Below are 26,897 nucleotides of genomic sequence, written 5' to 3'. Positions count from 1 at the left end.
ACAGAAGACCGTTTATTCCTATCACAGGTCCACCTTCTCTACAATATTTTGTCACTTTCAGGTTTAAAAATAAGTTTAAAAGTTTAAAAATGAGCCCTGCTTTTTTTAAAGGTGGTCTTAACTGGAGCTCTGGCTTTTTGTTGTTGTTAGTGGTGTTTTTTTTAAATAAATAATTGAGCAGATAAGTAATTATAGATAAATTTGTATTGTCATACATATGACTAGGATTGGTGGTTGCAGTTAGTTGAGCACTTGAAAATTATTAGGAGTGCTACACACAGTTAATTGTAGGCACAATTATAAGCTCATCTACAAGCAGTTTAGACAGCTTTATAAGTTGGATCTTGCCTATTTTGCTTTTTATTTTTATTATCTCTCTTCCATTTCAGTTTGGAGAATAATACTGAATTTGTTGGAATTTTTCCCTTCTGCTCATATAGCATTGTCAGGTTTAGTTTTATAAATATATTTTCATTAACATCCTAAGAGGATTTTGGAAAGCAAAGAAAATGAAAACTATTCATCTTAAAGCTGCTCTTGAAAATCTTATTTTGATGCATGCCTCTCCATGGCTCACACTTCAGCCCCAGGTATGTTATGGAGTAGGCTCATGTATAATTTACGTGGGTGTCACGCCATCCTTCACTGCCTCTGGTGGCAGAGCCAATCTGAGAGCGCTCTCGTCCCCCCTACCCTCTCCTGCCAGAGTCAGTATTGCTCCCTTGCTCTGTTTAATTGCCCTGTTCGTTTGGTAGGCCACGCTTTAAAAAACAAAACAGCAAAAATGCTTTTAAGTTTTGTGTTGAGGTTTCTTCCCATTGTTTCAGTTCCCATCTCCCCAGACGAGTGGTGTCAGTGAGACGGGAGGAGAGGGCAGTGGCAGCAGGAAAGGGGAATGAACGTCACCAGGCAGGGGACAGGCAGCTGCTTGAATTGCTGTGCCATAAAGGGAGCAAATATGTCCTAGTCTCAGAGGCTAAAGGACTGCTGTATTGATGGCTGGCAAATGAGAAGAAAGCAGCATCCTTCCCTCCCCTGCTGACACGAGGCTTGGCCGTGTACATTTGAAACAAATCGTTGCAAAGATTAACGAAAACTGGTATAATCGTGGGCCTGCTGCGTGCATCCCCAGTTCTCTGACATTGCACAGTTTGCTCCTTTTCCCCCAGCTCCCTCTTTTCCAGAAGGTCAACGTGCCTGCACACAACACAGAGCGGTACCTGCGCAGAGCGGTACCTGCGGGCTGCAGAGCGAGAAGCAGGCTCCCAGGGGCGGCTGCCTCATAAGCCTCACAAGAGGGGGATGAAAACCCCAGGGGCATGCTCTGAGAGTGTGAAGGAAGGCAGTCGGGAGCTGTTGCTTTCCCTCATCCTGCCGGCAGTGTTGAGCTGTTAGGCAGCGTGGCAGCACACACGTAGGGGTGAGCAGGAGGCTGCGGGGCCGCGGTTCTCGCCCTGCCCTGGGCTGCACCCTCCAGGTCAGCACAGGCCGACCGGGTGCCACCTCCGTCACCCGGGCAGAAGCCATCGCCCAGCATCAGGGGACGTGTGCGTGTCCAGGTGTTCTGCCAGGTAATCTTCATCCCTGCCGTACCTGAGCAGCGCTGTCTCCTTCATCCAGCATCTCCTGTCCGTGCACTGTGTTTGGTTTCAGGAGACCGGAGCTGATGAAATTACTTTCATTAGGACTGGAGCTGAGCTGATGGCTCACGCCTCTTTGCCTGGGGTATGAGTGAGAACAAGTTATGTAAGGCTCATGAGTGCCCTGGAGAGCAGAACATCCTGCTGAGATACTGTTCTGGATCCTCCCTCTCAGACAGGGAGGCAGAAGGAAGGTGTTCTGGCGTGAGACAGCAGCGCAGTGTGCCCCACGTCCCTTCATACAGCACCTTCCCTCCTCGTGCTGTGCTGTGAGGAGCTGGACCTCAGCATTAACACATCACAGCACAAATTAGCGATGATATAGCAACATTGCATCTCAGAGTTGTTCATGTGGTATGGAGGTGTCCTTGATAAACACGGGGGTATTTAGATTAATCTGCTTTAATTCCATGTATAATCAGATGATTTTTCATAGGAGATTCATTGAGGACTTTAGTCATCTGCCTGAAGCCTGCTGGAGTATTTCTAGACAGTCCACCTGCAGAGCTGCATAACAAGTGCTGGTTCAAAGTTACCTCCTGTAGGTATCTGGCAGGTATAGGTTGGTGTAGGAGTAGTATTACGTGCTGCCACGGGTAGATGGCTATAACACTTGCAAATGCAGTTTAGGTCAAGATTTTGCCACATGCTACATTGATAATGTTTGGTAAACAACACCATCTAAATTTGAAATACTTGAATTTAAACAGAAAAAATCCTCCCTCTTGTAATTAAGGATTAGAATCAGAAATTTAAGCAAGACAAAAAAATGAAATGCAAACCTATCCATAAAACAATGCTGAAAAGAAGTAAGTATTACTAGTATGGGATAGCAAAGAAAAACTTCATAACACCTGAAATAATTGTCTGAAGACAACAGAAAACAACTATTTGTCCTGCTTTTTGAAGGAATAGAGTGACACAAATTCTGCAGATGTGACCTTTGGTAGCAGGATTGTGACTAGTAACTCATCTCTTACGACTAACACAAATATTCAAGTTAAGTGTTCCATGAAGATGATTCCCTGCCCACGTAGGGCAGTGACCGGGCTCCCCACAGCTGTGGCAGTGCTGCTGACGTCCAGGAACTTGTGCGATTTCCAGAGATAAGTTACATAGCACGCATGTTGTTTTAGGGAGGAAGAAGAAATCTGTGCTCTGTGGCTTGTTTTGGTCATGTTGTGTTGTTGTTCACAAGAACAGCTGCTTATTCTTTGAAGAGGTGTTACTGGTGTTGGCTTTCCATATTGTTCAATAGGATATAAACAGGGAGGATTTGAGTAAATGCATTGGCTTTATTAAAGCTGCCTCTCTCCCTCGAGCCTCGGGTGATGGAGCAACAGTGGCAGCACAATAATGTAGTGTAAGGACGGGCATCTTCTCTTTGCTGGTGTCTGTTTGCCTACATTACAGTTAAGAGAGTTGTTGGTTTGGTTTTTTTCCGAGGAGTTAAAAGCGTTCATGCTGAGAATGGAGGGTGGAGGGGGGGGAAGCCTATTTTTTGTGCAGCGTTACACAAAAGTCAGGGAAGCCTCTCGGAGCTGCAGCATGGCATCAATTCATTTCCTCTGCTTATTTGGTCTGCCAAAAACAGCGTCTTTACTCCCTTCAGCAATAAAATATTCTCTTGCATCTCTGTCTTGCCATCCCCTGTCCTTTCAACAGTTAGTTCCCTCCTTCACCTCCTATGCCTGATAAAAAATACATGATCCTGTCTCTGGCATAAGGCATACAATAGAACCACTGTCACAAGGGAAATTGAATGCCAAGTCAGTTTTTACTCCCTTAAATTTCCACTTTAGTTGTATGCATTCTCTCGGTTTGACCCTGATATGTCATACATGAAGCCTGAGTTGGTGTGGTAGCACAAAGAGGCGCAGGAAGATGTTCCTGGTGTACGCTGAGCTGTTGAATCAGGGCCATGTGCTTCACTGCTGATGCTGCCCTAGAAAACCTGCATTCTCCTCCCTGCAGGGCTTACCAGGCAGCAGAGTTACTCTGCAGGCTTTGACTGCGTGTAGCAGGAGGTCGTGTTATTACGTGCTGCTGTTACACCAAAGCAGTACACGTCAGCCCTTGGCCAAATAATGCAGAGATTAGTCCTGTGTGTGTGCGATGAGTTGAAATCTTGCCAAAGTATAGTCTCACCCAGGTGGGGATTGCACAATATAGGGGATGAATAATTCCTTCGCCACCCCCTTGCAGGTTTACTGGTAATAGCTCAGTGACGTGGGTCACCAAAAGAAACACGTGCTAGGTTTATTCAGTGCTGCTGTCTCCGAGAGTTGTCCTGCTGGTAAAGACGGTACTTTAACGTTCACGTAGACACCTCACGTCGCGCAGGGCTGAACTGGGAGGCTGCACCCTCCCTAAGTGTGGGCAGGGGGTGAGCTGCACGAGAAGGGTGACATGCCGGACTCACCTCGAAGCTTCCCCGGCTCCACTGCCCTGTGGCTCAGACTGGGCCCAGCCTGGGGGAAGAGGCACCCGGGGGCTTGTGCAGCATCCGAGTGCTGGGCAGCCAGATGTGGCCACCAAGGCAAGCTGCTTGCTGGGACGTTGGTAGCTGCCCTGTAGCCATAATGGCCTCTGAGAGGCAAGGCCAGGGCCTTTCCCCCCGTACCTGGGGACCATTACAGATTTGACCAGGATTTTACACCCGTTATGCAGATATCTAACTGTACAGCGAGGAGAAAGTGAGCAGCAATCAGCAGCAAATCTGAGCTGTGGTAAGCTAATTGCCATGGCATGGGAATGGAAATCAGGTGGAGAAGTAGACCAGGAGCTTTTGGAAGGCCTTGTCTTACAGAATTCTTATTTTGCTATAGGTTAAAAAAAAAAAAAAAAAAAGAAACCAAAAACTTTTAATCAGATTCCTCCTTGGTTTTGTCTTTGATGGCTCTCAGACAGTGGTAGAGGTATAATGTGGGGCAGAGATGTCAAATTTAACTCTTCCTCGGTAGGAGGCCATACTTTTGGTTAGTGATTCTGTCACTTCCGTGGCTGGCCCAAGGTTCCTTGCTGTAGACACCGCTCTTCCCTGCAGTCCCTTCGGAGGGGCGGTGAGCTCGTGGCCCTGATGGAGGGGCTGCTCTTCCCTTTGCTTCTCACATGAAAACCAGACTTGAGAAAAATGGTTAAAACATGAAATATGCATACATCATTGCAGGAAGAAACACTTTTATGTTACTGTACTCATTGTTTTTTTTCCCTTGTCTCTGTCTCATTTTTCAGTCCTGCCAAGCTGACCTTGTGAAGGACAACGGTCACAAGTATTTCCTTTCAGTTTTGGCAGATCCTTATATGCCAGTAAGGACAAGTCATCTTTATTCAGACCCTTTTAGCATTTGCTTAGCTTGTCGGGGCTTATATGTCGCTGTTCTGATGCAGCTGGTGCTCAGGTGGGGCTGCCTCCCACCTCCAGCGACGGAGACCTGCTGCTCCACCGCAGTCAGAGCTGAGCGGTGGAGTCAGTGACCGGGGAATTAAAAACGCTGCTGCCAAGTTGCATGATGGAGACAGCCAAACTTGTGTGAAGTTATTTAAGCCCAGATTACTCAGGGGTGAAGATGGGAGCTGTGGGCTTCTGGGGGCTGGGTGCAGAGGCAGTCCAATTTCACTGTTTCTTTCGTAATTTGCTCTGCACAAGTTTTTTTGTGTGGTTTCCTGTAATAAATATTTGTATGCCTCCCCCGGAACAATACACGGAGGTTGGTTGGGAGGATCATATTGGCAGCCTGAGGATACAAGTTTATCAAGTGTCTGAGGTGTATGACAGGGCTGCATGACAAGAAAATTCCAGTTCTCTCTCCTTTCTCTTGCTCCTTTAATGAGATTGTTCTGCGTGCAGTTTCTATCGCATGTTTCAGAAAGTGTGGAATATAGTTGTTCTCTGACCTGTTTTCTAGATAACAATTAGTTGTATATTGTTTTAAGGCTGAACACAGGACAATGACTGCTTTTATTCTGGCTGTAATTGTTAACAACTACAACACAGGACAGGTGAGTCCCAACACCCTTTTTCCTTTCATTGTCTCTCCTATTTGTTCTCTGCTTTGGGCCTTTCCTTTGATAAAAAATGTCCCGGCTTGCATTAATGCACAACCCTGAACAGGAGAACTGAAACAGAAGATTGCTTTACATTATTTTTTGGTGGAATAAAAGAAAAATTGACCTGGAGGTGTGACAAACACATTATGGACACGGCACCTGGAAGCGGAGGTGAAGGACACAAGCCACTGAGCCACCACCCCTCCGGGCAGTGCACTGACACGCTGTTGAAGTGCCTCGTTCCTGTCGAGGGGAAACTTGATGGCTGTGATAAAGTTCTTGGGAAGAGTGTATGGAATGAGCCATAAACCTTAGGGCTCTGACAGGTGAAAGGAGTATTTCCAAAGAGGAAAAAACAAGCTTTAAATAATACAGGAAGTATTTCTAATGCTGCACTATTTAGCTAGCTGTAACAGCGTGTAGCTGACCTTCCCTTCATGCTCCTTCCAAATGGTATTTTGGAACAAAATCAGTACATGGCCAAAGAATAATTATTTTCTCTTGCTTTCCTGTCTGTTTCAGAAATAATCTTCTTTGCTGATGATGAGATGGGAAGATGTCAACCAAAATAAATTGCATTGATTTGTGTTGTAGGAAGCCTGCCTTCAAGGAAACCTGATTGCTATTTGCCTGGAACAGTTAAACGATCCACATCCTCTTCTGCGTCAATGGGTAGCCATTTGTTTAGGACGTATTTGGCAGAACTTTGACTCAGCCAGGTGGTGTGGTGTGAGAGACAGCGCTCACGAAAAGCTCTACAGTCTCCTCTCTGATCCAATCCCAGAGGTAAAAGTCCAACTTTTTAAATAAACACCAGCCAAGTTGTCAGACTTCTGAAAGCAAGCTGCAGAAGTACTCGTAAAACCAGGGCCTTCAAGAGCTTCATGACTGTGTCTGGTTCAAAGAAAGATCTTATCGCTGTTTCTTCAAGATGGTTCAAATCATACAAGCCCTGTGAGAGAAGCAACTAAAGAAATGTAGGGGCTGTTCCTGCAGCCCAAAAGTCTCGAAATCTTGGAGCTGGCGATAGGAGACACCACCTTTTTTTGCTTCTTGGCATATCAGAGGCATTTTAAAAATGTGGTCCCAAAGCTCACTGTGTGTTTCAAAAAACCCTCTAATCTTTTTTATCTGAGTATGAAAACTGTTCCCCGCCCAGTATGTGTGAAAGTACATCTTTAATTGAATGTGTTTTACCCTTGTGACCAACTCTCCAAGAGAGAAGAGATTCTTGTGCGGAGCATGACTGTGATTGACAGAGCCTGTCAGACCCCAGTGAAATTACATTGCGTGGGGGAGAAGTAAGCCTGGAGATGAGCGCCATTGCTGACTGGCAGTGATTAAAGATTGGATTCCCTTTTACATTCAGTCTTTCTGTCCTGTATCCTCTGTCTCCTTTCTCTTGCCTAATCTTCCCCCATTTTATAAACCGTATTTATTCAGTGATCAGGTTTTCCTGTCGTTACAACACATCTGCAGCTCTGTTTGGGGAGCTAGAGTGATCATTTCTGCTTTGTGAAGCACATTCTGCACTCACTGATTACACTGTATCCCCACTGTTTTCAGTCTGCCAAGGCAAGCTGTAGGTTTACCAAGCCATCTGATCCCTCTGTTCTTTGTGTGATCTGGCAAAATTTGCCCAGATTTGAGCTGCTATATTTTCTCTTTTACCTTTTCCCATTTTCTGCTACCTTTTTGTGTGCCCTTATCTGAAGACTGTAGTTCAGCGCTGTTATTAAAGAGATCCACATGCCAACAGTAACTCCCAGTGTACCTTGTTCCTATTAATTAATATTCTGTGCAGTGTCAACTGGAAAAATCACCCAGGGGAAGGTCACCGAGTATTCTGGGAAATTAAATGTACTCCTTCATCTGTGAATTCTTAAACCTCAGTGCTTTGATGAACCTGTTTTGGTTCTTAGTCTCTGTGGGCTTCCGTTTAGCCCTCACTATTTACCTGACACAGTAGCCTCGGTTTCCAGAGATGCCATTTGTGAGGATAAAACATCCCAGTGGTAAGCTCCAGGCTGGAACCAAGAGAAAAATAATAATGAATGTTTGCGTCTCGCAGGTTCGCTGTGCTGCAGTCTTTGCACTGGGAACGTTCGTGGGCAACTCAGCTGAGCGGACCGACCACTCCACCACCATCGACCACAACGTGGCCATGATGTTGGCCCAGCTCATCAACGACGGGAGCCCCATGGTTAGAAAGGTAGGGAGGGGGCTGGCGGGGCAGGAGTTCGGTGGATTTGTGCTGATGAGCTCTGCACCGTGCTGAATCAGAGTGCATTATTGAATAGACTTTTTAATGAATCAGACTCATTTGGAAGCATCCGGATCGTTGTGAAGGCTTTTAACTTTGGTTCCTGCTGAGAGGCGACACGCACGCCGACCACACCGGTCGGCAGCCTGCTCAGTGCAGGATGGCTGCGTGCAGGAGCGTGCTGGGATGCCGGTTCATCTGCTTGCCCTTTTTCAGTGCGTGTACTATGATGTTTCATTTACTATGCCACGTGAGGAGTCCACTGAAAGGAATAATGTAACTGATTCATAGTGTCCAGCAGTTGACAAGATTGTCATTCAGATCAAGGTGCTTCTGCTTTTTAACAGTGGACCTCTGATTTAGATCATTTATTCCATTAAGCAAATGTCTACCACAGCAGTAACAATCTCAGGGTTTTGTGGGCATTTTTATTTCCTGGCTGTGCATTTTTGTCTGGTGGTGTTTGTTCTTTGAATTTAAAGGGAATGCAGTAATGGAGATATGGAAGGAGAGGAGTTACACTGAAGTCATTTTCAGGTGGACAAAACCCTGAGAATTCTGGCTAAGCAACTCTTCTGTTAATGCTCTTCTGCTGGCTGCTGTTTTGATTGCAAAATCTTACATTGCAGGATCTCAGGTTTTAAGTGAAATCGTAATCTTTTTGCTAGAAACATGAAGTATGTGACAGTCCTGGGGGGCAAGAGAAGAGGGAAGTAAGAGTGCTGCAGAGAGAACGTGAGAGCTTGTAAAAAGATCTGCTTGCTCTTAGAAACCATAAGGAAGGATGACAGATTGGTTCCAAGTAATACTTCAGGTCCTGGAGAATTATTTTCTGACACACCAATGTACAACAATGGTACATTTGATGTTTTAGGTTGTTTTTGATGGGATGTAGTTTGGTGTCCTAACGCTTGTGTTTGCTTAACTGGAACATGAATACCCTGGCAAGTTGTCACCAGCATTATGAGGATTCATTTTTGTTCTCTTTTCCAGCATTTATCAGTTTAATTAAAGAGAGAACCGCATGTCACACTATATGCTCTTTGAGATTCATGAATCTCTGTTTTGGAGATACGTCCCCTGAACAGAGAACAGCAACCAGTGCCAGACATTCACCTCTCCTGTTTGCTCATTCCAAACGCATAGCAAATGCTGTCCATTGGAGGGCCTGAACTTCACCATCCCTACCCTCCCTACCCCAGTAATTCAAGGTTTCTAAGTTGCACTGATGAGAATGAATTGGCTTGGTCCTTTGTGGGTATGCGGCATCGTCCTCACGTCAGCTGCTGATAGGGCAGGTCATTGCAAGGCTGCCTGTGGGATTCAGCTTGGGGCCAAACAGCAAATAGCAATTGCTGTTGGTAGTTTCTGCATTATCTTGTTATCAGTCTGGATGTCCATCCAATAATATCAGTAATAATGACCAGATGGTTCTGCCTTTTCCTTTTGTGTGTTATTTCTGATCTACATAACAAGGACATGCCTGTTTTCTTCTCTCTTTCTATAGGAGCTGGTGGTGGCTTTGAGTCACCTGGTGGTTCAGTATGAGAGCAATTTCTGCACCGTTGCCTTGCAGTTCATGGAAGAAGAGAAGAATTACCCTCTCCCTTCCCCAGCTGCCACAGGTTTGTGGGTTTTGTCTTTATGGGCAGGAAACTTGCAGCCTGTTAGTGCTTGAGGATGTTACTTGAGTACTTTGCCCAACACAGTGAAATTATTGCTGGTGGTGATTTGTCAAACAACGCCGCTGCTACAAATTTGAATGACATGGTGGGTAGAACTGTAACCTATTTGTCTTGGAGAAATGTGTCCTCAGCTAAAAGATACCTATAGCTCACCAGAAAGTTGTGGAGACTGGACACCTTGCCAAATTCAAAGAGATTCCCTTCAGATCAAAACTGAGGTATGGTTGGTACACAGCCTCACCAGACTTCTCTCAAATTATGTGAAATTTCAGCTTCATGTTGACCTAATGGGGCTAATAAGAAGCCTCACCGCAGAACAACGAACCAGATGTATCCCTTGCTACTCTAAAGCACCAGATGAGAAGCAGTCAAGAACCTCATGTTTTGTGTCTATGGTCCCAAACTTCTGTTGTACGGCTTTATATAGGAAATGAAAAGCCCAAGTGAAGTTAATGCTGACCTCCTATTTTCCTTATATTAACCTTGGAAATCATCAAAGATAATGGGACTGTTGCAACAGAAGCTTGGAGATGAGCATGTGTTGTCTCTGCAAGGAGTAGTTTAATCTCCACATTGTCTGAATAAATTAAACATATTAGAAAATGAGCTTCTTCACATTAATCTTTTTTTTTGCTGCAGGACATAATCATTATTTATAGTTCATATAGTGCTTTTTCTTATCCAAAAGGATCCCAACATACTTTATAAGTAGGATGTACTGGAAGCATTGCCCCAGTACCATAATGCAGCCACCTCCGCATTGAAATGAAGTGGCTGTTCTGAAGCCATGGTACTGTGTGTATTCAGGAATGGAAATGAAAAAGTTTGGGAAATGTTAATTATCCAGGTCATGGATGAAATAGAAGTTGAAACCAGGTCTGAAATTTGGTCAGGAAAACAGGATTCTCATAACCCTTTATAATGAAAACATTTTCCAGAGTTTTAATGAGCAGAAGCAAGCAAATGCCATCTTCTAAATGGTGCCTGCTGTAGCAGCCTGTCCTAGCACAGTATCTGGGCAGTGGCCCAGCACCGACCTGGACAGAAGAGTCATCATGTCTCTCTGGGTAGTCTGCAGGCACTGGCAAGGCTCGGCTCACCTGATTTTATTGGATGTAACAAAGTCACAGCCTAAACAATAAAGATGGTCCCTACTGATTATGTTCAGGGAGGAGCCTGTCATACCTCGTTCTGTTCTAACATAATGGGCGATGGCTAAATTCTGTTCATACTGGTAATACTGGAGCGATTTATTTGCTGGGAATCTGCCAGCAGGCTATGATCTCTCTGGTTGCATTTGTAATTGCTAAATTTTGCATCCGCAGAGGGTGGGAGTTTGACACCAGTGCGAGATGGTCCATGTACACCGAGGCTGCGGTCTGTCAGCTCTTACGGAAACATCCGAGCAGTTACCACAGCCAGGAACTTGAACAAGTCCTTGCAGAACCTCAGCCTGAATGAAGAATGTAAGAGAGATTTGAAAATTCTGTCATTTTCCTATCACTTCTTTTTTCACCCCCATGTGCTACCATGCAAGCTACCGTGTGCAAACCAATATGAACTGAAACTAACATTTTTGCTCACATTATCCAGCTGACAGCTCCAAGGGGTTAGATGAGGAGCTCTCTCCTATTTCATTTTTTTGACTTTTTTTGAAGTGTCTGGTGACCAAAAAGGTGTCTTCCAACTTCCTGACATACGTGGATTTTTAACTGAATCGTTTATGACCCGTTGGTGCTTACTCTGTATTTAAACATTCCGTTTTTGAAAGGGGACTTTGTGGATTTGCCGACACTTTCACAGAGGGTTGTAGAATTTCCAAATGCTGTTATGCCTGGGTAAAAATTGTTCTCTCCCCAGTTCCTGTTTAAGCATCTGTTCTTTTTTCTTTTGGCAGCGGGAAGTTCCGTTGCATTTTCTCCTGGGAATCTCAGCACCAGCAGCAGTGCTAGCAGCACCTTGGGCAGCCCTGAAAATGAAGAGTACATCCTGTCGTTTGAGACTATTGACAAGATGAGACGAGTCAGCTCTTACTCTTCTCTGAATTCACTGATAGGTGAGTAAAGACTCTCTCATCCTTTGTTCGGTGCCACCTTTCTTTACACGTTTGCACTAGCTTTTGCAGAAGGTTTGGATCTTAGCTCCTCCTAGACCTCCAGCAAGACTTCTTGTTATCAGTAGAAATGCTCCTCTTGTGTCTGGGTAAGCTACATGCAGAGAAGAGTCCCTCCTGCTCAGATGGCACTGGAAGGGAGAGCTGTTGGCTTCAGCTGTGTGCTTCACCGTGACAGGCAGCAATCCTCTTAGGAATTTGAGCACAGAAATGTAGCACATACAGGAATTTCACATCCACTGCAATTTAGTTGGATAATCAAAACAAGCACTCCCCATCCCATGGATGTAGCAGCTGGGCTCTCTGGCAGTAACCCCTTCCCCTGGTTATTTTTCATGTAGGTTGTATTTCTGTACAGCACAGCCATTTTATTGAGTTCCTCATACAAGGAAACCTTACCTAGCTAATGAACACACACGTTTATATGTAAATTGTTAAAATAGGACTTAATAAAGAAGAAACCTCAGGCTGAATCTCAAAGCCAGAGACTAGTTATTTCCCAGAAATTTCCCTTTGTGCAAGAAGTTCCAGAGCTGATCCCGCTGCCTCCAGGCCCCTCTCCATTATTCCCTCCGGGACAGGTAGCTCTACCATCAGCAATTGCACTGAACTTTTAATACTACTCAACGGTCCTTTTTCTCTGGGACATCTGACTCTTTGGGTAATGTACAGACCTCTGCAGAGTGAAGTGCCATAGCACAGAAGGAAGGGAGATTTTAGTTGCATTTATGCAGTGCACAGCTGATTTGCATGTAATGGTTGATTTGCACTTCTACAGAACAAAGCTGGTGTGTTTGTATTGAAGCAGTTCAATTTTTTTTGTTTGTTTCTTTGTTTTTAGTAACTTTCCCAGTCCTGTCTGTTTGCTACAATAGCATTGCTTTACACTAGCTGTAGGCTGCCATTTTCCCAACAGCCTGAACAGTTTGGGGATGGTAACAGTGTGCAGAAGAGCGTTAGCTTGTGGAAGAGGCTCCTTCCAGGGAGCAGAGGAACAAATGTTGAGGGCAATCTGTAGCTTTTTAGGCTATCAATGTGCCTTGATCGATTAATTTCCTTTTGATTATAGGGAATTAAGTTGGGCCTTCTAAAGCATGACTGGAATGTTAGGAAATTTCTCTTTGTCTTAAGCTAGAGCTTAAGTTTTTCTCCTTTCCACTGGTGCAAACTGGTATCTGCTTGATGGCTTGTGCAAGACTCACAAGAGCTTTCAGCACATTTGAAAAAGAATCTAAAGATGAGCTAGAGGTGAGCGAGGGAAACTTAGGAAAACAAAAAGAGCAGTTCTCCAAAGCCTCCCTCATTCCTATTCAATTGGAAGAGCTCATATCCAGCTGGAAACAGCAGAGCTTATAGAAGTGTTTAAAATTCATAACTCACAGAGAATCCCATTACTTTCAGCTTTTGCTTGCTGAAAGCTGGGCTTTTTTCATTTCTACCAAAGAATCACCATCCTTCAGCCTGCTCTCCCCTGGTGCCCAAGGAAAGAGTTTTCGAAATACCACCGGCTCCAGTCATCCTCAGTAGTGCTGTGGCTGCTGTGCAGCTCGCCTGGGCTCACGTTAACCCTGTTGTGGGTAATTTTTACTTGCAAGTAGCAGCTGCAGCTGGCCGGTAGCCTTCCAAAAGTGCCCGTCTGCCTTAGGGGTGAAGTCCTTTCTTCAAGTTTTAGCATGCAATAAATACTGCTATACTACCAGCAAGAATGGGGCAACTGAGAGAGGAGTCACCTGGGTGATAGATCGGCCTTGACTGTAGAAATGTTTTGCTCTGCTCTTTGTCTGCTGGGAGAATTAATGGTGATTTGGCTCTGAGGTAATGTCCGTGCCAAGTATTTCAGACGGGAAGAGCAGTAAAAGGGGTGCATTGGGCACGAGTCGAATCAAACCAAAGCGAAAATCTAGCCTGTAATAATGAAAGCAGAAATTAGGAAGCACAGTTTAATTCTGTGTTCCCTACACAACATTCTCTAAGTTGATTCACTGATGGTCAGGGCTTTCTTCCCCTCCTGTGATTTTAGAAAGGTGGTTCTAGAAGGGTTATTCTGGATCGGTCTCTCCAGTTTATTGATATTGTGGCGATGTACTTCTTCCTGTAAACCTGAGGAAAACCTCTGGGCTCTCTCTCCTGCCACTTTATAAACAACTTCCTAGCTAAGCAGCAAAATGCTGCCTTGTATGCCCCCAGAAAATGCAGCATGTACTTTTAGTCTAGGTGTGCTGTTTTCTGGCAGACCGTTCCTTGGCCAAGCAATCCTGAGTAACCAGAAGAGATTTATCTCTGGCCCACGTGTCTCTAAGCTGGCAACGGCCAGTTTTTGGGTAGTCAACAAAAACATCAGTTTGGATTGGAAAATAAGCCTTGCTTCTTTTTCCATAAAACAAGTCATTAATCTTTGCCTCCTGAAACTTAAGTTTCATTTAGTTTTAGGATAGGAAAAGAAAAGGAGTTAAGATGAGGGTTTTGTGTACCTTGAGGCTGATTATTCATATCTAAATTGCATGATTAAAGTCTTTGTCCTATGGAGACCATCATTGGAAAGATTATATTAAGGAATGATCAAAGGAGGAGGAAAAAAGGATCTTGGAGCAATGAAACGCTGGGGAGTAGTTCTCTTTTCCAGCAGGAGAAGCTGGGGACAGAAAATGTTTGCCATGTCACAGGATCCATTCTGGAGAGCTACCTTAGGGTAACATTTACAGCCGGAGGTTGCTGTAGTGAGGATGAGAAAGGCGAGAGATGTAGGTGGACAGCGAGCCACAGGGAATAAGAGCTCTGAGACAGGTAGAACATCCTTCTCTATCACTAAGCACCATATCTAAATTCACAGTCATAAAGAGAAGTAATTGGTTAACCAGTGATATTTATAAACAATAACTCGCATGCTGGCAAAACCCAGGGATCCGAGCGGCTTTTGGGAATGGAAGCTTGACACTGAGGTTTTCCATCAGTTCACACTATTTGCCCTGCATTATGGAAGCGGGGTGGTGGAACCTGGCACAGCGGCCGGGGCACCGCTGCGTAGCTCAGTAAGGCACGCACCAGTTTGCCGTGGTGCTGCTGAGGCACTGGGGAAACCAGGACGGGGAGAGAAATGTCAGGGTCTGGCAGCAGCCATCGGAGTAGCAGGGTTGGCTTTTTGTCCTTGGTTTTCTTTCTCCCCTGATGTGCCACTGTTCGCCCTGGCCTCACTCACATTCTTTGTGGAAAAGGTAAGGGGACGTGGCGTGGGCTTTCCTGTTTGCTGGGACAGCCCTGGTCCCGGAGAAGTTCCTGCTCTGAGGGAACGTACCTCTTCTTGATGAGCTGCTTCTGGTTTCTGTTAAATCATTAAAAAGCTCACAGTTTGCTGTTTGAATTGCCACCAGGGATGGCAAGGTGAGGCATTTGAAGTGGTTTTTGCTAGCACTGTGGGTGCCCGGCTCATGTCAGCTAGGGCTTAGCAAACAAAGGCATTTTGTCCCTCCTGCTCCGTGTCACTCCTGCTCTCACTGAGCCTTCCTCAGGGCCCTGGCTTCGCAGGAGGTGCTTGTTATTCACTGGGAGCAGCTTGTAGAAAACCAAACTTCATTGTAGCAAGGAGTAGCGAGGGAATGGCCAGTCTCAGGCTGGCTGCAGTGCTCGGGAACGCTTCTGCATGGCCCCGTGCAAAGAGAGCAGCCTGCAGGCTGTCAAGTCTGTGCAAGAAATATTAATTTGCCATTCCTCCAGGGAACGGGCTGCTCTTCACATTGTCGAAGCAGAGTTCAGAGAGCCATCAGAATTTCAGATGTTTTCTTCATCTGAGTAGCTCTCGCAGGACCTTGTGTGTCACTCATGGGAAGAGGAGCGGCTTGGGGGATGCAGATTTACAAACCGGGTGGGATTAACACTGATGGGAAGCAGATAGCCGAGTCCTCAGGTACTGTTCAGTGTGAAATACTTCAGCTCTATGTTTTCATTGCATGCCAGTCCCAAACTTGCTTGTCCCTGCAGGCAGAACAGAGAAGCAGAGCTGTCTCCGGTCCAAGGCGCGCAGCAGCGCCGGTTCAGCTATTGGTCAGTTTTTGCTGCTGTGCTGGGTGGGGAGCGGACTGCATCTTCTCCAGGAGATCAAGGCTTAAAATCACTGCAGTGATTTTTAAAGGGGATTAGAAAGAGGTCCTGTCAAAACAGAAAGAGTAAATAACAACATTAGCATTCGTTTTTGCATCCCGCGTGGTTCTGGTCTTCGTGTTCTCGGTGACCAGGCTCCACGACTTCAGCCGGGTCCCTTCCTCGGGGCCACGGCGTGATGCTGGCTGTTAAATTGGACTAGGCGTTATGCATATGCAAACAAAATCAAAGTCATCAGCGAAGAAATGCAATTTATTTTTGACATTTTTCGCTGAGAGAAATCATTTTGTAAATCTATACTGCAAGGTCCATTTAACTGGCTTTGAATCAGTCTGACTAATTACGGAGCTGTCTGCTTAAATTAACACCCCGTCCCCCTTGCTCGGCTCTTTGTTTGCATCTCCTGGCTATTTTTTTCATTTCAGTCCATTATATGAAATCAAGCTGCTGTTCCTCCTGCCGCCTCTGCTGCCTTCCATTATCCCACTGACTCCGGTGCTCAAGTTTTTACAAGGGGCTGTGTCAGATGTGTCACCCGATTGAATCAGTGTAATGAACAGCCCGAACGTGGGGGGGGGAGCAGCAGAAGAAAGGAGCAGTCCTCCGAGCTCCAGCTCTCAGCCTTTGTAGAAATTCCCTCTGTTCTTTTCAAAGGCTGCTGAGCGGATGAGGAATTGCATTGGCGCAGTTCTGTTTTAAATTTGTTTTTCATGACGCTTAGATGTATAAAAAATGTCGCTGTTTTTTTTTTTCTTCGTGACTGCGTCATGAGTGAGCTGGCTATCAGGACAACTGGAAAAACTGATGGGTACCTTCTCGCTCCCCCTTTCTCCCCCTCTCCTTTTACTGTCTTTGAAGGGCTTTAAAAGGAATCAGACCACTCAGATTCCCATCGGTCCTTATGTAACTGCCAGCACTGGACCAAAAGTAGGAGGCCGAGCACCGAACAGACCTCAGATGGCATTACCTGGCTACCGCTTCACTGCCTGGGACTGCTTTTTTCCTGCCGTAGCTCGTAGCACTGCATGTCTCCTGCTGTCTCTCCTTCCCCCACACCCTTTCCTTTTCCCTGTAGTAGTAGCTTCCCGGAGGAATGTGGCAATTGCAGAAGTGAAACCCAAATGGTCAGAAGCCCAGAAAGGACAGACAAGTTTTATATCACCACCCTTTAAGTTTGGGACGCCTGACCCTCTTCTGAGCAGAGACTTACTGTATTGTGCGTTGGCATTTTCAAACATGGATAAAGAAATTCTGAAAAAGACGATGGCTTTTGCCAGTTGTGACCAAGGGCAAAGCCTGAGGTTGGATCTGCACTGTTCTAAGTCATTTCTGTTAACCCCCCTGCTCACTGTATTCACGTGTTCCTCGATGTAACACACTGTGGGCTCTGTCCCCTGCTAGCGTAAGCCACGTATGACAGATCAGTGCCCTCAGACTCTGCTGCGTCTGGACAGTTGGTATTGCTCTCTGGGATCATCAACTTCATTTTTCCTGGGCAGATTTAACATTGTCAAGCCCCGTGTCTTACCTGCACAGGAAAGGTTAGGATTAGCTGTAGGAGTCTGTTACATGGGTAACCCCCAGCAAGTGGGCAGCACTGGGGGGTACTGTCATAAATACTTGTCGGTGAGATTTCTGCATGAAACTCTGTAAGTAGATGCCCCTTGGAAAGTTCTTTGGGCATCAGCTGAGTAAGAGAACCTTTGCTTTGCAGGCCAAATGATGGGATGGAGCTAGATTACTTCCTTTGCGTTTTGCAGGATGCTTTGTCATGTGCTGGGGAATTCTTCTGACAGAAGAAAGATTCAGTTGTCTGATGCAGATAGCCGCATGCAAGTACAGCATGCGAACTGCTGAAGTTTGTAACTGCATTGCATTCTTCAGCCAAAGATCAAAACTGAATTATGTCTGTTTTCTGCCGGTTTCAGGATCAGGCTGAGCAGCCGCGCAAGGTGCTCGTTGAACAAGGGCCCTTTCTTTGTAACTTAACGTTTTATATTTAGATGCCTACAGAAACATGAAAGGAAATGCAGTAACAGCTTGATCTGTCACTTACCATTGATTGTGACTCATCTGAAATCCCTATTTTAGTTCCCTTTTTGTTAGTGCAACCACTTTAATATTGTCCAAATGGCTCAGCTCCCAAAAGACGGTGTTGCAACTATTAAACGTTATAAGGCTTAGAAGAGTAACAAATTAAATATTCACCTAAAAGCAGCAAAACGCAATGTTCACAGAATTCTGTCAGTTGTTACTAAAGCTTATTAATTTGATTTGTACTTTGAATCTGTCAGTCCCTTCTGCTGAAATACCGAACTGCAGGTATTAAATAGCAAATCGGCAATTGAGGAATTGATACGAATGTCGGTAGAAGAGGCTGAGCTAGTCCTGCTGCTTCTCAAAGGTGCAGTTCTTAAAGCTTCATTTTAACATTTAGTAAACTTGTAGGATACACAGAATCCTGAACAGTCAAGCTGAGTATTAATCCTTAAAGCAGCAATAAAAGTAAGCATCCAAATATAAGCCAGTAACTGTTTGGTTTAGCATTTAGCATTTTAGCTCAGGAACTCCAAAGACACTGTCTGGTCTTCCATTTGGCCTTTTCAGATTATTTGCTTCAAGGGCATAGAAAACCAGCAGTTTGAGACCTGTTTAGGGAGTCTTTATTTTGCTTTCTCCCACCCTCATTCTACAAACCCTTGCAGAGTTCACAAAGAAAGACAAAATGCCCACGTGGGGTATTTTTGAGATCTTACCTTGATGTTTTCTTAGATGTCATTGTGATGTTCAGAGTTCTAATGAATTTTCTCACATAAGATGAAAGTGTTTGAGTTGATGGATTGTCATGTGCTCTGGGGCTTTGTTTGTTGTTGTTGTTGTTGTTGTTTTACTATTTTAGGTGTGAGTTTCAACAGTGTTTATACCCAAATTTGGAGAGTACTCCTTCACCTAGCTGCGGACCCCTACCCTGATGTCTCCGACTTGGCTATGAAAGTTCTCAATAGTATTGCCTACAAGGTATGCTCTTCTGCGTGCGTGTGTCTCTGAGGCTTTTCTCTGTCAGCTCTTTTTATGGCTATCAAAGCATAGGTAGACTGAACTAAACAGGTCCATTGGAGGGCTCTGGTAAGTGATCCTAGTTCAGTCTGAATCTATTTCAGAAGGAACTTCTAATGTTTCAAATGGGGGAGGGCCTGGGGTTGTTTTAGGTCATAAATTAGGTACGGACCTTAGACAGTAGGTCTTGTTTAGAAGCCTACTTGTCAAAGATCAGTCCCTGGGAGAAACTTTAAATATACTTCATTAAATTATCCGTTTGCAAACTGATTTAGATTATGCAAGTGGGACTGGCCTGCAGACTGAAGCCACAACGGCTCTCCAATCCAGGTGAACTAGTACATGTGAGTCAGCATGCAGACACCCCTGCCACTACTCACCTCTTCAACCCAGGCCTAATCCGCCTAAACCACCATCCTCATCACATTTCATCCTCCAAGGATGACAAGATGTCCCTGGAGGCTGCCATCACTGCTGATTCAGAACTGCCAGCTTGGGGAGCTGTAGCAGCACCCTCACTTTCCACCTGAAACGAGGCACCAGGCCACCCCAGAACATCTTCTCACCAACTGCCTTCCCCTTGTCTGCCCCAGTTGATGGTGTCAGAAAGCTATCTGAACGCAGTCCTTCCCACATGCTTGGATTCCACCTTTCTAGTTGCTCTAGCATCAATACCATGAGCCATTCCAATGCAAGATGACGTCTCTTACTGATGATTTCTAATGAATAATCCTAAATCTTCAGACTTAGGCTTCTAAGCTAAAGTTGCAGTAAGAGATGCCAGCGTTGTGCACTGCCATTTTAATGCGTCAGAGACTTCTTGCTTTGAAATCTGATTTTTCTCTGGAGAAAATAGTTACTTATTTAAACTCTTCCATTTGTTTTAATAATACATGTCGGTGAGTTGGTAAATCTGTGTTTTGGGGTAGAGAATAATTTTGAGAGTGGGGACAATGAGGTCTGGCCTTCCCTGGTGATACAGATGTACAGCAAATTCCTGTCAGGCTGGAGATTGCAAACTAAGGTGAATAAGAAAAGGAAAAGTTAAAAGATTTCCATCTCTCTGTTCTAAGTGCATGAAGCTGTTTCAGCACTGTGTTTTGGAAGGCTCTTTGCAAAATAAGGTGTTAGTCCGACTATGGGATTAAAAGGGTTATAAAGAGGAAACGGATGTGCTTTTCCTGCCTTAACTGTTTTTTCAGAACTTACTCCCTTGCTCTAGTGGAAAGAGATGTATAAATATTAATAAAGATGCAGTTGTACCCTGCAGGTGTCTTCACTAGCACCACTGTAGCTCTGCATAGCCAGCAGGAGTCTCGGTCATTGTGTTGTGATGCCCATAGGAATGCTATGACCGGTTTGATAAATTCTGTGTTGATCCTGACACCTCCGGACCTAAACATGTTGGTACCGAAAGGAGTCCAAAAGCTCGGGTGGACCGATACCACGCATCTCACGCTGTGCTCCTCAGACAGCCGCTCTCTAAGGCAATGACTTCTCAAATGGTTTCGCAAAGTAATAAAAGCATTCCTGTTTATGAAGACTTTTATCTGGGGATGCTTCAGTGAACAAAATTAGCTTGTTCTTATTGGCCGTATTTGTTCCTGTGTTAGCCAGAAGGTGCATAAGGAAAGCATCGAAACGTGCGATTTGCCCAGCACTTCGGGCAGATGCATACACGGGGGCTTAACCTGCGCACTTGGTGGTGGTGTGCGTTTGCTGTTGCAAGTATTACCTGGCTTAGGCAGCTTCCAAAATGGTTTCTTTTTGTGAAAGGTTACTAACAGCCCACCAAAATGGAAGTTAAGGCTTCAGACCGTGCGTTATGATCTGGCCTCTGTTCATTTCATCATGGACAAAGCTCCCGCTGTGAGCAGTGCTGCCAGGATTTACAGCCTGAAATCTGCCTGTCTCTGCTGCTGTGAGCTCAGATAGATTATAGGAGTTGTCTGTCATGTAATGCAAATTATTAGCAATTAAATTTGTGTTAATTGTACACTGAAATCTTTCCCTGGTGCGAATGGAGTGTTGGTTGGACATGAATGGAGCAGCCTGAAAGCCTGGCCACAGGCCCACTGCCCCTCTGAGCAAAGCACATGCAAACAATGCGTTTCTGTTTTGTTGTGTGCTTTAGTTTTGAATAGAAACTAAAGCTGATTTTCTTGAAATATACACACATATGTTTATATAGGGAGACATACACAGTTCCAGCCTAGCTAAAGAACTTGGATGTTTGGGGTTTCATCCTCTTGTTCCAGCTGATACAAAATTCAGGGACAGAGAGGCTTCGTTTTGGAACTTGGACATCTGAGAGTTTCTTGTGTTAACAAAACACTTGCAATTTGTATGGCATTGCCTGTCACTGCTGTTGGTTTTTTAAGCTGAAAGACCTGAGCAAATTAGCCATGGGCTTACGCTTCTGAATGGTATCAGAGGTACTCCACCTTTGTGTTTGGTTAACTAAGTATTTAGCCTCGAAATGTTGCCAAGCTCTGCGCTTTAAATCCTTACGATTTTTAAACATATTTTGAACCAGGTAGGTGTTAGTCATGCAACTCGGTTGCCCTGACGGGTGTTCAGACAACACATGGAGAGTGGCGTGGTACGAGAGCATCAGAAATAAACATCGCTACACACCCAGACAGGGCCGGTGCTGTGAGCTGGGTGACTGCACAAGGTCAGGTTAAGTCTGAAGTTGTAAAATAGGCATTCACAAGGCACTGCGTGAACTAAAAACAGAATTTTTGTTTTCAAATGAGGCAAGTTCTATCGAGTTTAACAGAGCCATGAATATAGATCTTTATGTACAGGAGCACTCCAGTGGTCTTTAAATAGGGCGCTGTCTTTCTGAGCAGCTGGTGAGTAGGTTGCACAGACGTGCACGCTTCCTGGATTTGAAATGTGCAGTTTTATTTCATGGGCTCATTAGACATTGCTGGTTCTCATACAGATTGCTGCTGTGTTGTGATTTATATTTATGGTGCAGATTGGAAGGGTACAGCTCTCCTTCCCAGGCTGATCTTTTAAAAAAATCAAAACGTGTTTTTTGTCTGTACCAAAGCAAACAAACAAAAAGAACCCAGTAAGCAATGTTGGCCTTTTAAGACTTTTTGAAATCAAAATTAATTAAGGAAAGTTTGCTTCCTCCCAGGTATCTTCATTCAGCTGTTTTTAATGGAAGGCTTGAGGCCGAACTATCCCAGAAGTTCCTCCTCCAACAACATCACTCCTTGGTGCAGGCTTTTCTGAGTACGAGCAAGCAATTCTGATGATGTGCTCTCTCTCCCCCTGCCCCTCTCCCCCTTTTATTCTCTTTTCTTTACCTGGAGTCAATTTGAAAAATTATGAATTATCATTTCCCTTCCTGAAAAGAGATGATTTGACTGGCAGAGGAGCAAATCCCTGGGAAATGGGGAGCTGCAGCCTCAAGCAAAATATGCTGTCATGTCACTGAACTGCAGCCCTCACACACTGCTCACTGCTTGCAGAAAAGAATATTTTTTCTGTTTTTTCCCAGGAAAAAGGAAGGCTGTCTGCCACATTCGTCTCTGTCTACCCCTTCAGCAAACTGTTGTTAGCTGACCTTGTCTCTCTGCTGTGAAACAAGGTGACCTGACCCATTTCAGGTGACAGAGACTGCAAGAATCTTAAAACCAAGCCTCCTATGACTAATTAAAACTAGTTATGAATAATAATCCGTGACTAGTTGCTGAATTGCTTCGGCTTTCCTCCCGTTCTCATTGTGTGATCTCCGGTGCCAGCCCCATGGGGTACCAGCTGCTCACCGGAGACCCTGCGGCAGCCCTGACTCACCGTAGGCCGTAGGGCCCTTCTCACCCCCACACGGAGGGGAGGAAAACAACACCAAATCAGTCTGTCTTTAGGAGGAGGCTGGCTCAGGGACCAGCCCGGCTAGCCAGAGGTCGTGGCATTTGCCTTATCGGCCACAGCCAGCCAGTGTTTGTCGTGGTGTGGGCGTGAGGTGCTGTGCCGGGCACCGCCTGCTGCCCCTGGAGCCAAACAAACCATGGCCAGGAGGGCTCGAAGCCTCTTGAAGCCAGGGAGGGGAAAAACTCCCTGGGTCATTGGAGGACAGAGGTGTAGGGTGTCTCGGAAGGCCTTTTAGCCCCATGAAGGGCAGGCAGGCTGTGGTCCAGGCACACACGCCTCCCATTTCACCCTGCAGCACTACGGCGGGTGTGAAGCGCGGAGGAAATGCTGCTGTTTGCGCTGGGTGTTGTCCTGCCTCGTAAAGGCATGGATGTGTAGAGGGCCTGTTAGCTGCCTGGCTGCCAGGAGACCTCCCGTGCAGTTTCTTCTTTTTGTATGCTTGGTGTTTCAGCAGCTGTTGGTCTTACCTTGCCTGGATTAGCTTCAGCTGGAAGCAAGCCCCGGTGTCGGCACCTCAGAGCCTTGCTCAGCTCTTGCGCTGTGAGACGCGGATTTTCTCTCATGCTTGAAGAGATGATAAAAGTCAGCTTGCCCGTGGGGTAGCTGTAATTGTCCTCCAGGTTTTGTATGCCAGTCTGGGGCTTCCCTTAAGTTATTTCAATACGTAAAAAAATCCACAGAAGGCAGGGTGATGTGGAAGAGAAGGAAGGGAACCCACAGCAATGGAAGGCTTCTCCTTTGTCAGAGGGGAGGCTTGTTTGTGCAGCACGAGCAGTGTGCTCAGCCTGGAGAATTGAAAGGTGGTTTGGAGCTGTCTGTTCAGTCCTCACTGCCTTTCCCTGGCTTGCATTTGAGGCCTTTCCTAGGAGAAAGGACAATAAATTTGTAAGGCTTTTGCAGAAGCAGGTCTCTTGTAGCTGGTGGCAGCGTGCCGTTTTGCAGGAGCCTGGCTGTATCCTGAGCTTGGAGCAATCCAACCTTGCAAATCCCTTGCCTTCCTCATGAGAGCAGACGGGAGCTGGTGTTCCTGGAAAGGGCATCTTCTGATGACCTCCAGAAAAGCTTGGCTCTGGTTAGGAGAGGTGGAGAGGCAATGCGAGGCAGCTTTACGTTAGCTGCCGGATATACAAGAAGAGCTCGGACCCAAACACGAGACCTGGGTCAGAACGGGTGCTGGGGCTGGCAAGTTATTATTGCAGTAAGAAATGCAGTCCTCCATTGCGGGGCAGGAGGGGAAGCCTTGTTGCTGAAGGAGAGCCCCTGGGCTCAGTGTTTGAAAGTTCTGGTCCAGATCTTGGGCTGTGACTGATGCGAGGAAGAGGCTGATGTGTTAGTTATTTCCCCGTAAGCAACAGAAGGATGCTTTCTGGTAAGTGTTGTCAGACTAAGAGAGTAGGAAAATCATCTTCCGAGTTGGGAACTGTGCAGTGGCTTTTCATATGCATTTTTAAACACCCACAGACACTGACAGAGAGCTTAACTTCATTTAACCCCAGGTGTGCAATTGTATTGCATAATAAATAACTGCAGTTGGTATTTTGTAGTCCTGGCTGTTCACACCTCTGTTGTGTTTTTTCCTCTAGGCAACGGTAAATGCTCGCCCCCAGCGCATCCTGGACACCTCCTCGCTGACGCAGTCTGCCCCTGCCAGCCCCACCAACAAGGGCATGCACATCCACCAAGTGGGGTAAGCTCAAGCACTGCTTCCGAGGGCTTTTGCCACCGTGGGGGTAGGTGCTCCCTGTCCCCGCCTGAGCAGCCATCCCCATTAGCTGCACCAGAGAGAATAAATTCGCAAAGGTCTCGGTAGCTTCTCGTTTTAGTGCTGGTGAGATGTTCAGAAACAAAGGCTCTGGGGAAAGGTGGGGTGTCTCTTCCTGTTATCCTTCTTAGGACAAAGAGTAACAAGCCACACTAATTAGCTGAAGATGAATTGAAAGGAAAATTTAAATGTTGCTGATTTACTGACACTCCAACCACTTCTACTCTGGCCTGACCTGTGTGGTATCCAAATTTCCTGTTGAAGTCTGATCTGTTTCTGCATGTTCAGCTGATAAAAACCAGGGTTATCTGATAATCAGTGAGTGATGCCTAAACTCCAGCGAGATAGTGGTTCGAGCAATGCTAAGGTTTGAAAATCTGATTGCTTCCCAAAACATGCTATCCAGGAGAAAACACCTGGCTTAAGATCTAGCAGCTTCACAATCAGCGTGTACCAGGAAGATTCACAGTTGTAAAGGAGAGCCCAGAACTGCACGGTGATGCTTTTAATGTCTCTGATAGTACTATGCAACCGTGCAATAAGAGAAATCTTATTTTACATGTAAATTAAAATACTTTCCCTTGGGCTGACAGGACTCCCAGTCAGCACACTGAACTAAAATTGCTCGTCAGTGTGCCGTGGGTCACACACCGTTACGCGTGGGTGCGTGACTGTTGGATCTACAGGTTCCCAGAATTTTGACTTTCTTAGCCTGAATCTGGAGTTGGCTCAGTCAAGCTTCGCTCTTGGGGGTTATATGTGTTTTGGAGGCAGGAGGGAAGGATTGTGTCTGGTTTTGTGTGCTTTTGTAGAGGAAACACAGCAGGGAAGTATAAATCTTGCAATAAAGAAACAAAGCAAAAAAGTGACCTAATTCACATGCAAGAGTAAAGGCAGTGGAGCAGGTAGTGGTAATGTAGCTGGTGTTATCCTCTGCCCTTCATGTTCGGTGGGTCAGCATTGTTTCTCCTGCGAGAGACCATTGATTTGCCTTCTGCTTGTAGAAAAGCAGGTTGATTCTCAAAGGCGGGAAACATGTCAGGATTGCAGTTCGCTGAGACGTGCCAGGTTTCAGGAGGATGCCTATCAGAGAGGTTCTGAAAATGAGGGCAGGTCTCATGTCCACTGCTATCTAAATCCTTTTACTCTTTCCATTTGTAGAGGGTCACCTCCAACCACTTCTACAAGCAGCTCCAGCTTGACAAATGATGTGACAAAACAACCGGTCAGTCGGGACATCACATCCGTAAGACCTGCCAACGTAGGCAACATGGGGGTTCAGTATACTCCCCACTCCCACCAATTCCCCAGAACAAGGAAAATGTTTGACAAAGGACCAGAACAGGTACAGAGACTTTCCTTTCAGTTCTATTTCCTTGCTCCGCTGGGCTTTGTTACACATTCTGTTCCTTGTGTTTTATTTCTGCATATCTTTTCTTCTAGCTTCTAGCTCCTTCTTACACCAGGTTAGCTTCCTCTACCCAGGAAAATAAAAATTGATTATTTTTTTCTTCAGAGTAAATTTTGTTTTATGGCTTTGATAGGGCATTACTCACTTCTGCTGCCACTGAGTAGTGTTTAATCTGAGTTGATTGTTTATTCTTTCATAAGCATTTGTCTGCCTGAGTGATAACGTACAGCCAGATCTGTGACCGTCAGATGCTTTTTCTCCAACCTCAGCAAAGCAGGAATAGAGGATGATAAAGGGGAGATTCCTCTTCCTTTACCATACAGATCAACGTTCCTCTTGAGACACTGGTAGATAACCTTGCACCAGAATACTCCCCTTGATTACAGCAGCCCTGACCCCACTCCATGCTTGGCAGCCCCTCTTCCCTGTGCACACGGGCAGGTGTAAGCCCAGACGAGTCCTAGGAAGACCAAAGCTTATTCCAGGTCACTGCTGGAAGACAGCTGATCAGCCGAGAGCTGCAGGAACCTCTGGGAGGAACTGCAGTGGCTCGTTTTGCAGCATGTGGGCCAACAGGGGGGGTGCATCATTTTAGCATTCCAAAGACAGTCATCGGGTACTGGGCATTTTTCCACTTACAGAAGCATGAAGGACTGATGTGCTGCCAAGTAGAGCAATCCCGTAGCATGCACAAAGGAGTCTGAATGTCACCTTCAGATGACTTCAGATGACTCATCTCAGATGAGTATGGTTGAGTCCAAGCACGCTCGTGTGCTTGTGGCCACCGCTCAAAGGCAAAGCCTGTACTTACCAGTGGTCAGTGTTCAGGATTCAGCCCTCTGACAATAGTTGTTTACCTCTCTCTCTACTTCAGAGCATTTCCAGGATTTTTCTGGTGCTTGCTCTATGAGAGGAAACTGGAAAAGGCAG

At 45.6% G+C, this 26,897-nt stretch overlaps 1 protein-coding gene across 2 annotated transcripts in view; it reads left to right on the top strand.

The window, feature by feature from the left end:
- RPTOR (regulatory associated protein of MTOR complex 1) overlaps window positions 1–26,897 on the top strand; it is a 138,737-nt gene that overhangs the window by 80,751 nt on the left and 31,089 nt on the right. For both annotated transcript variants that reach the window (XM_035342512.1, XM_035342511.1), the window contains exons 14-23: window positions 4,875–4,949; window positions 5,577–5,642; window positions 6,285–6,476; window positions 7,762–7,902; window positions 9,461–9,578; window positions 10,964–11,104; window positions 11,536–11,694; window positions 18,746–18,864; window positions 24,378–24,481; window positions 25,718–25,901. In XM_035342512.1, coding sequence (XP_035198403.1) covers window positions 4,875–4,949; window positions 5,577–5,642; window positions 6,285–6,476; window positions 7,762–7,902; window positions 9,461–9,578; window positions 10,964–11,104; window positions 11,536–11,694; window positions 18,746–18,864; window positions 24,378–24,481; window positions 25,718–25,901 — 1,299 coding nt within the window. The remainder of the gene's footprint in view (window positions 1–4,874; window positions 4,950–5,576; window positions 5,643–6,284; window positions 6,477–7,761; window positions 7,903–9,460; window positions 9,579–10,963; window positions 11,105–11,535; window positions 11,695–18,745; window positions 18,865–24,377; window positions 24,482–25,717; window positions 25,902–26,897) is intronic.

Source organism: Oxyura jamaicensis, chromosome 18, assembly GCF_011077185.1.
Source record: "Oxyura jamaicensis isolate SHBP4307 breed ruddy duck chromosome 18, BPBGC_Ojam_1.0, whole genome shotgun sequence".
Classification (NCBI taxonomy): Eukaryota; Metazoa; Chordata; class Aves; order Anseriformes; family Anatidae; genus Oxyura; species Oxyura jamaicensis.
Note: the sequence above shows the minus strand (reverse complement) of the source record. Positions and strands in the feature narration are given on the sequence as shown.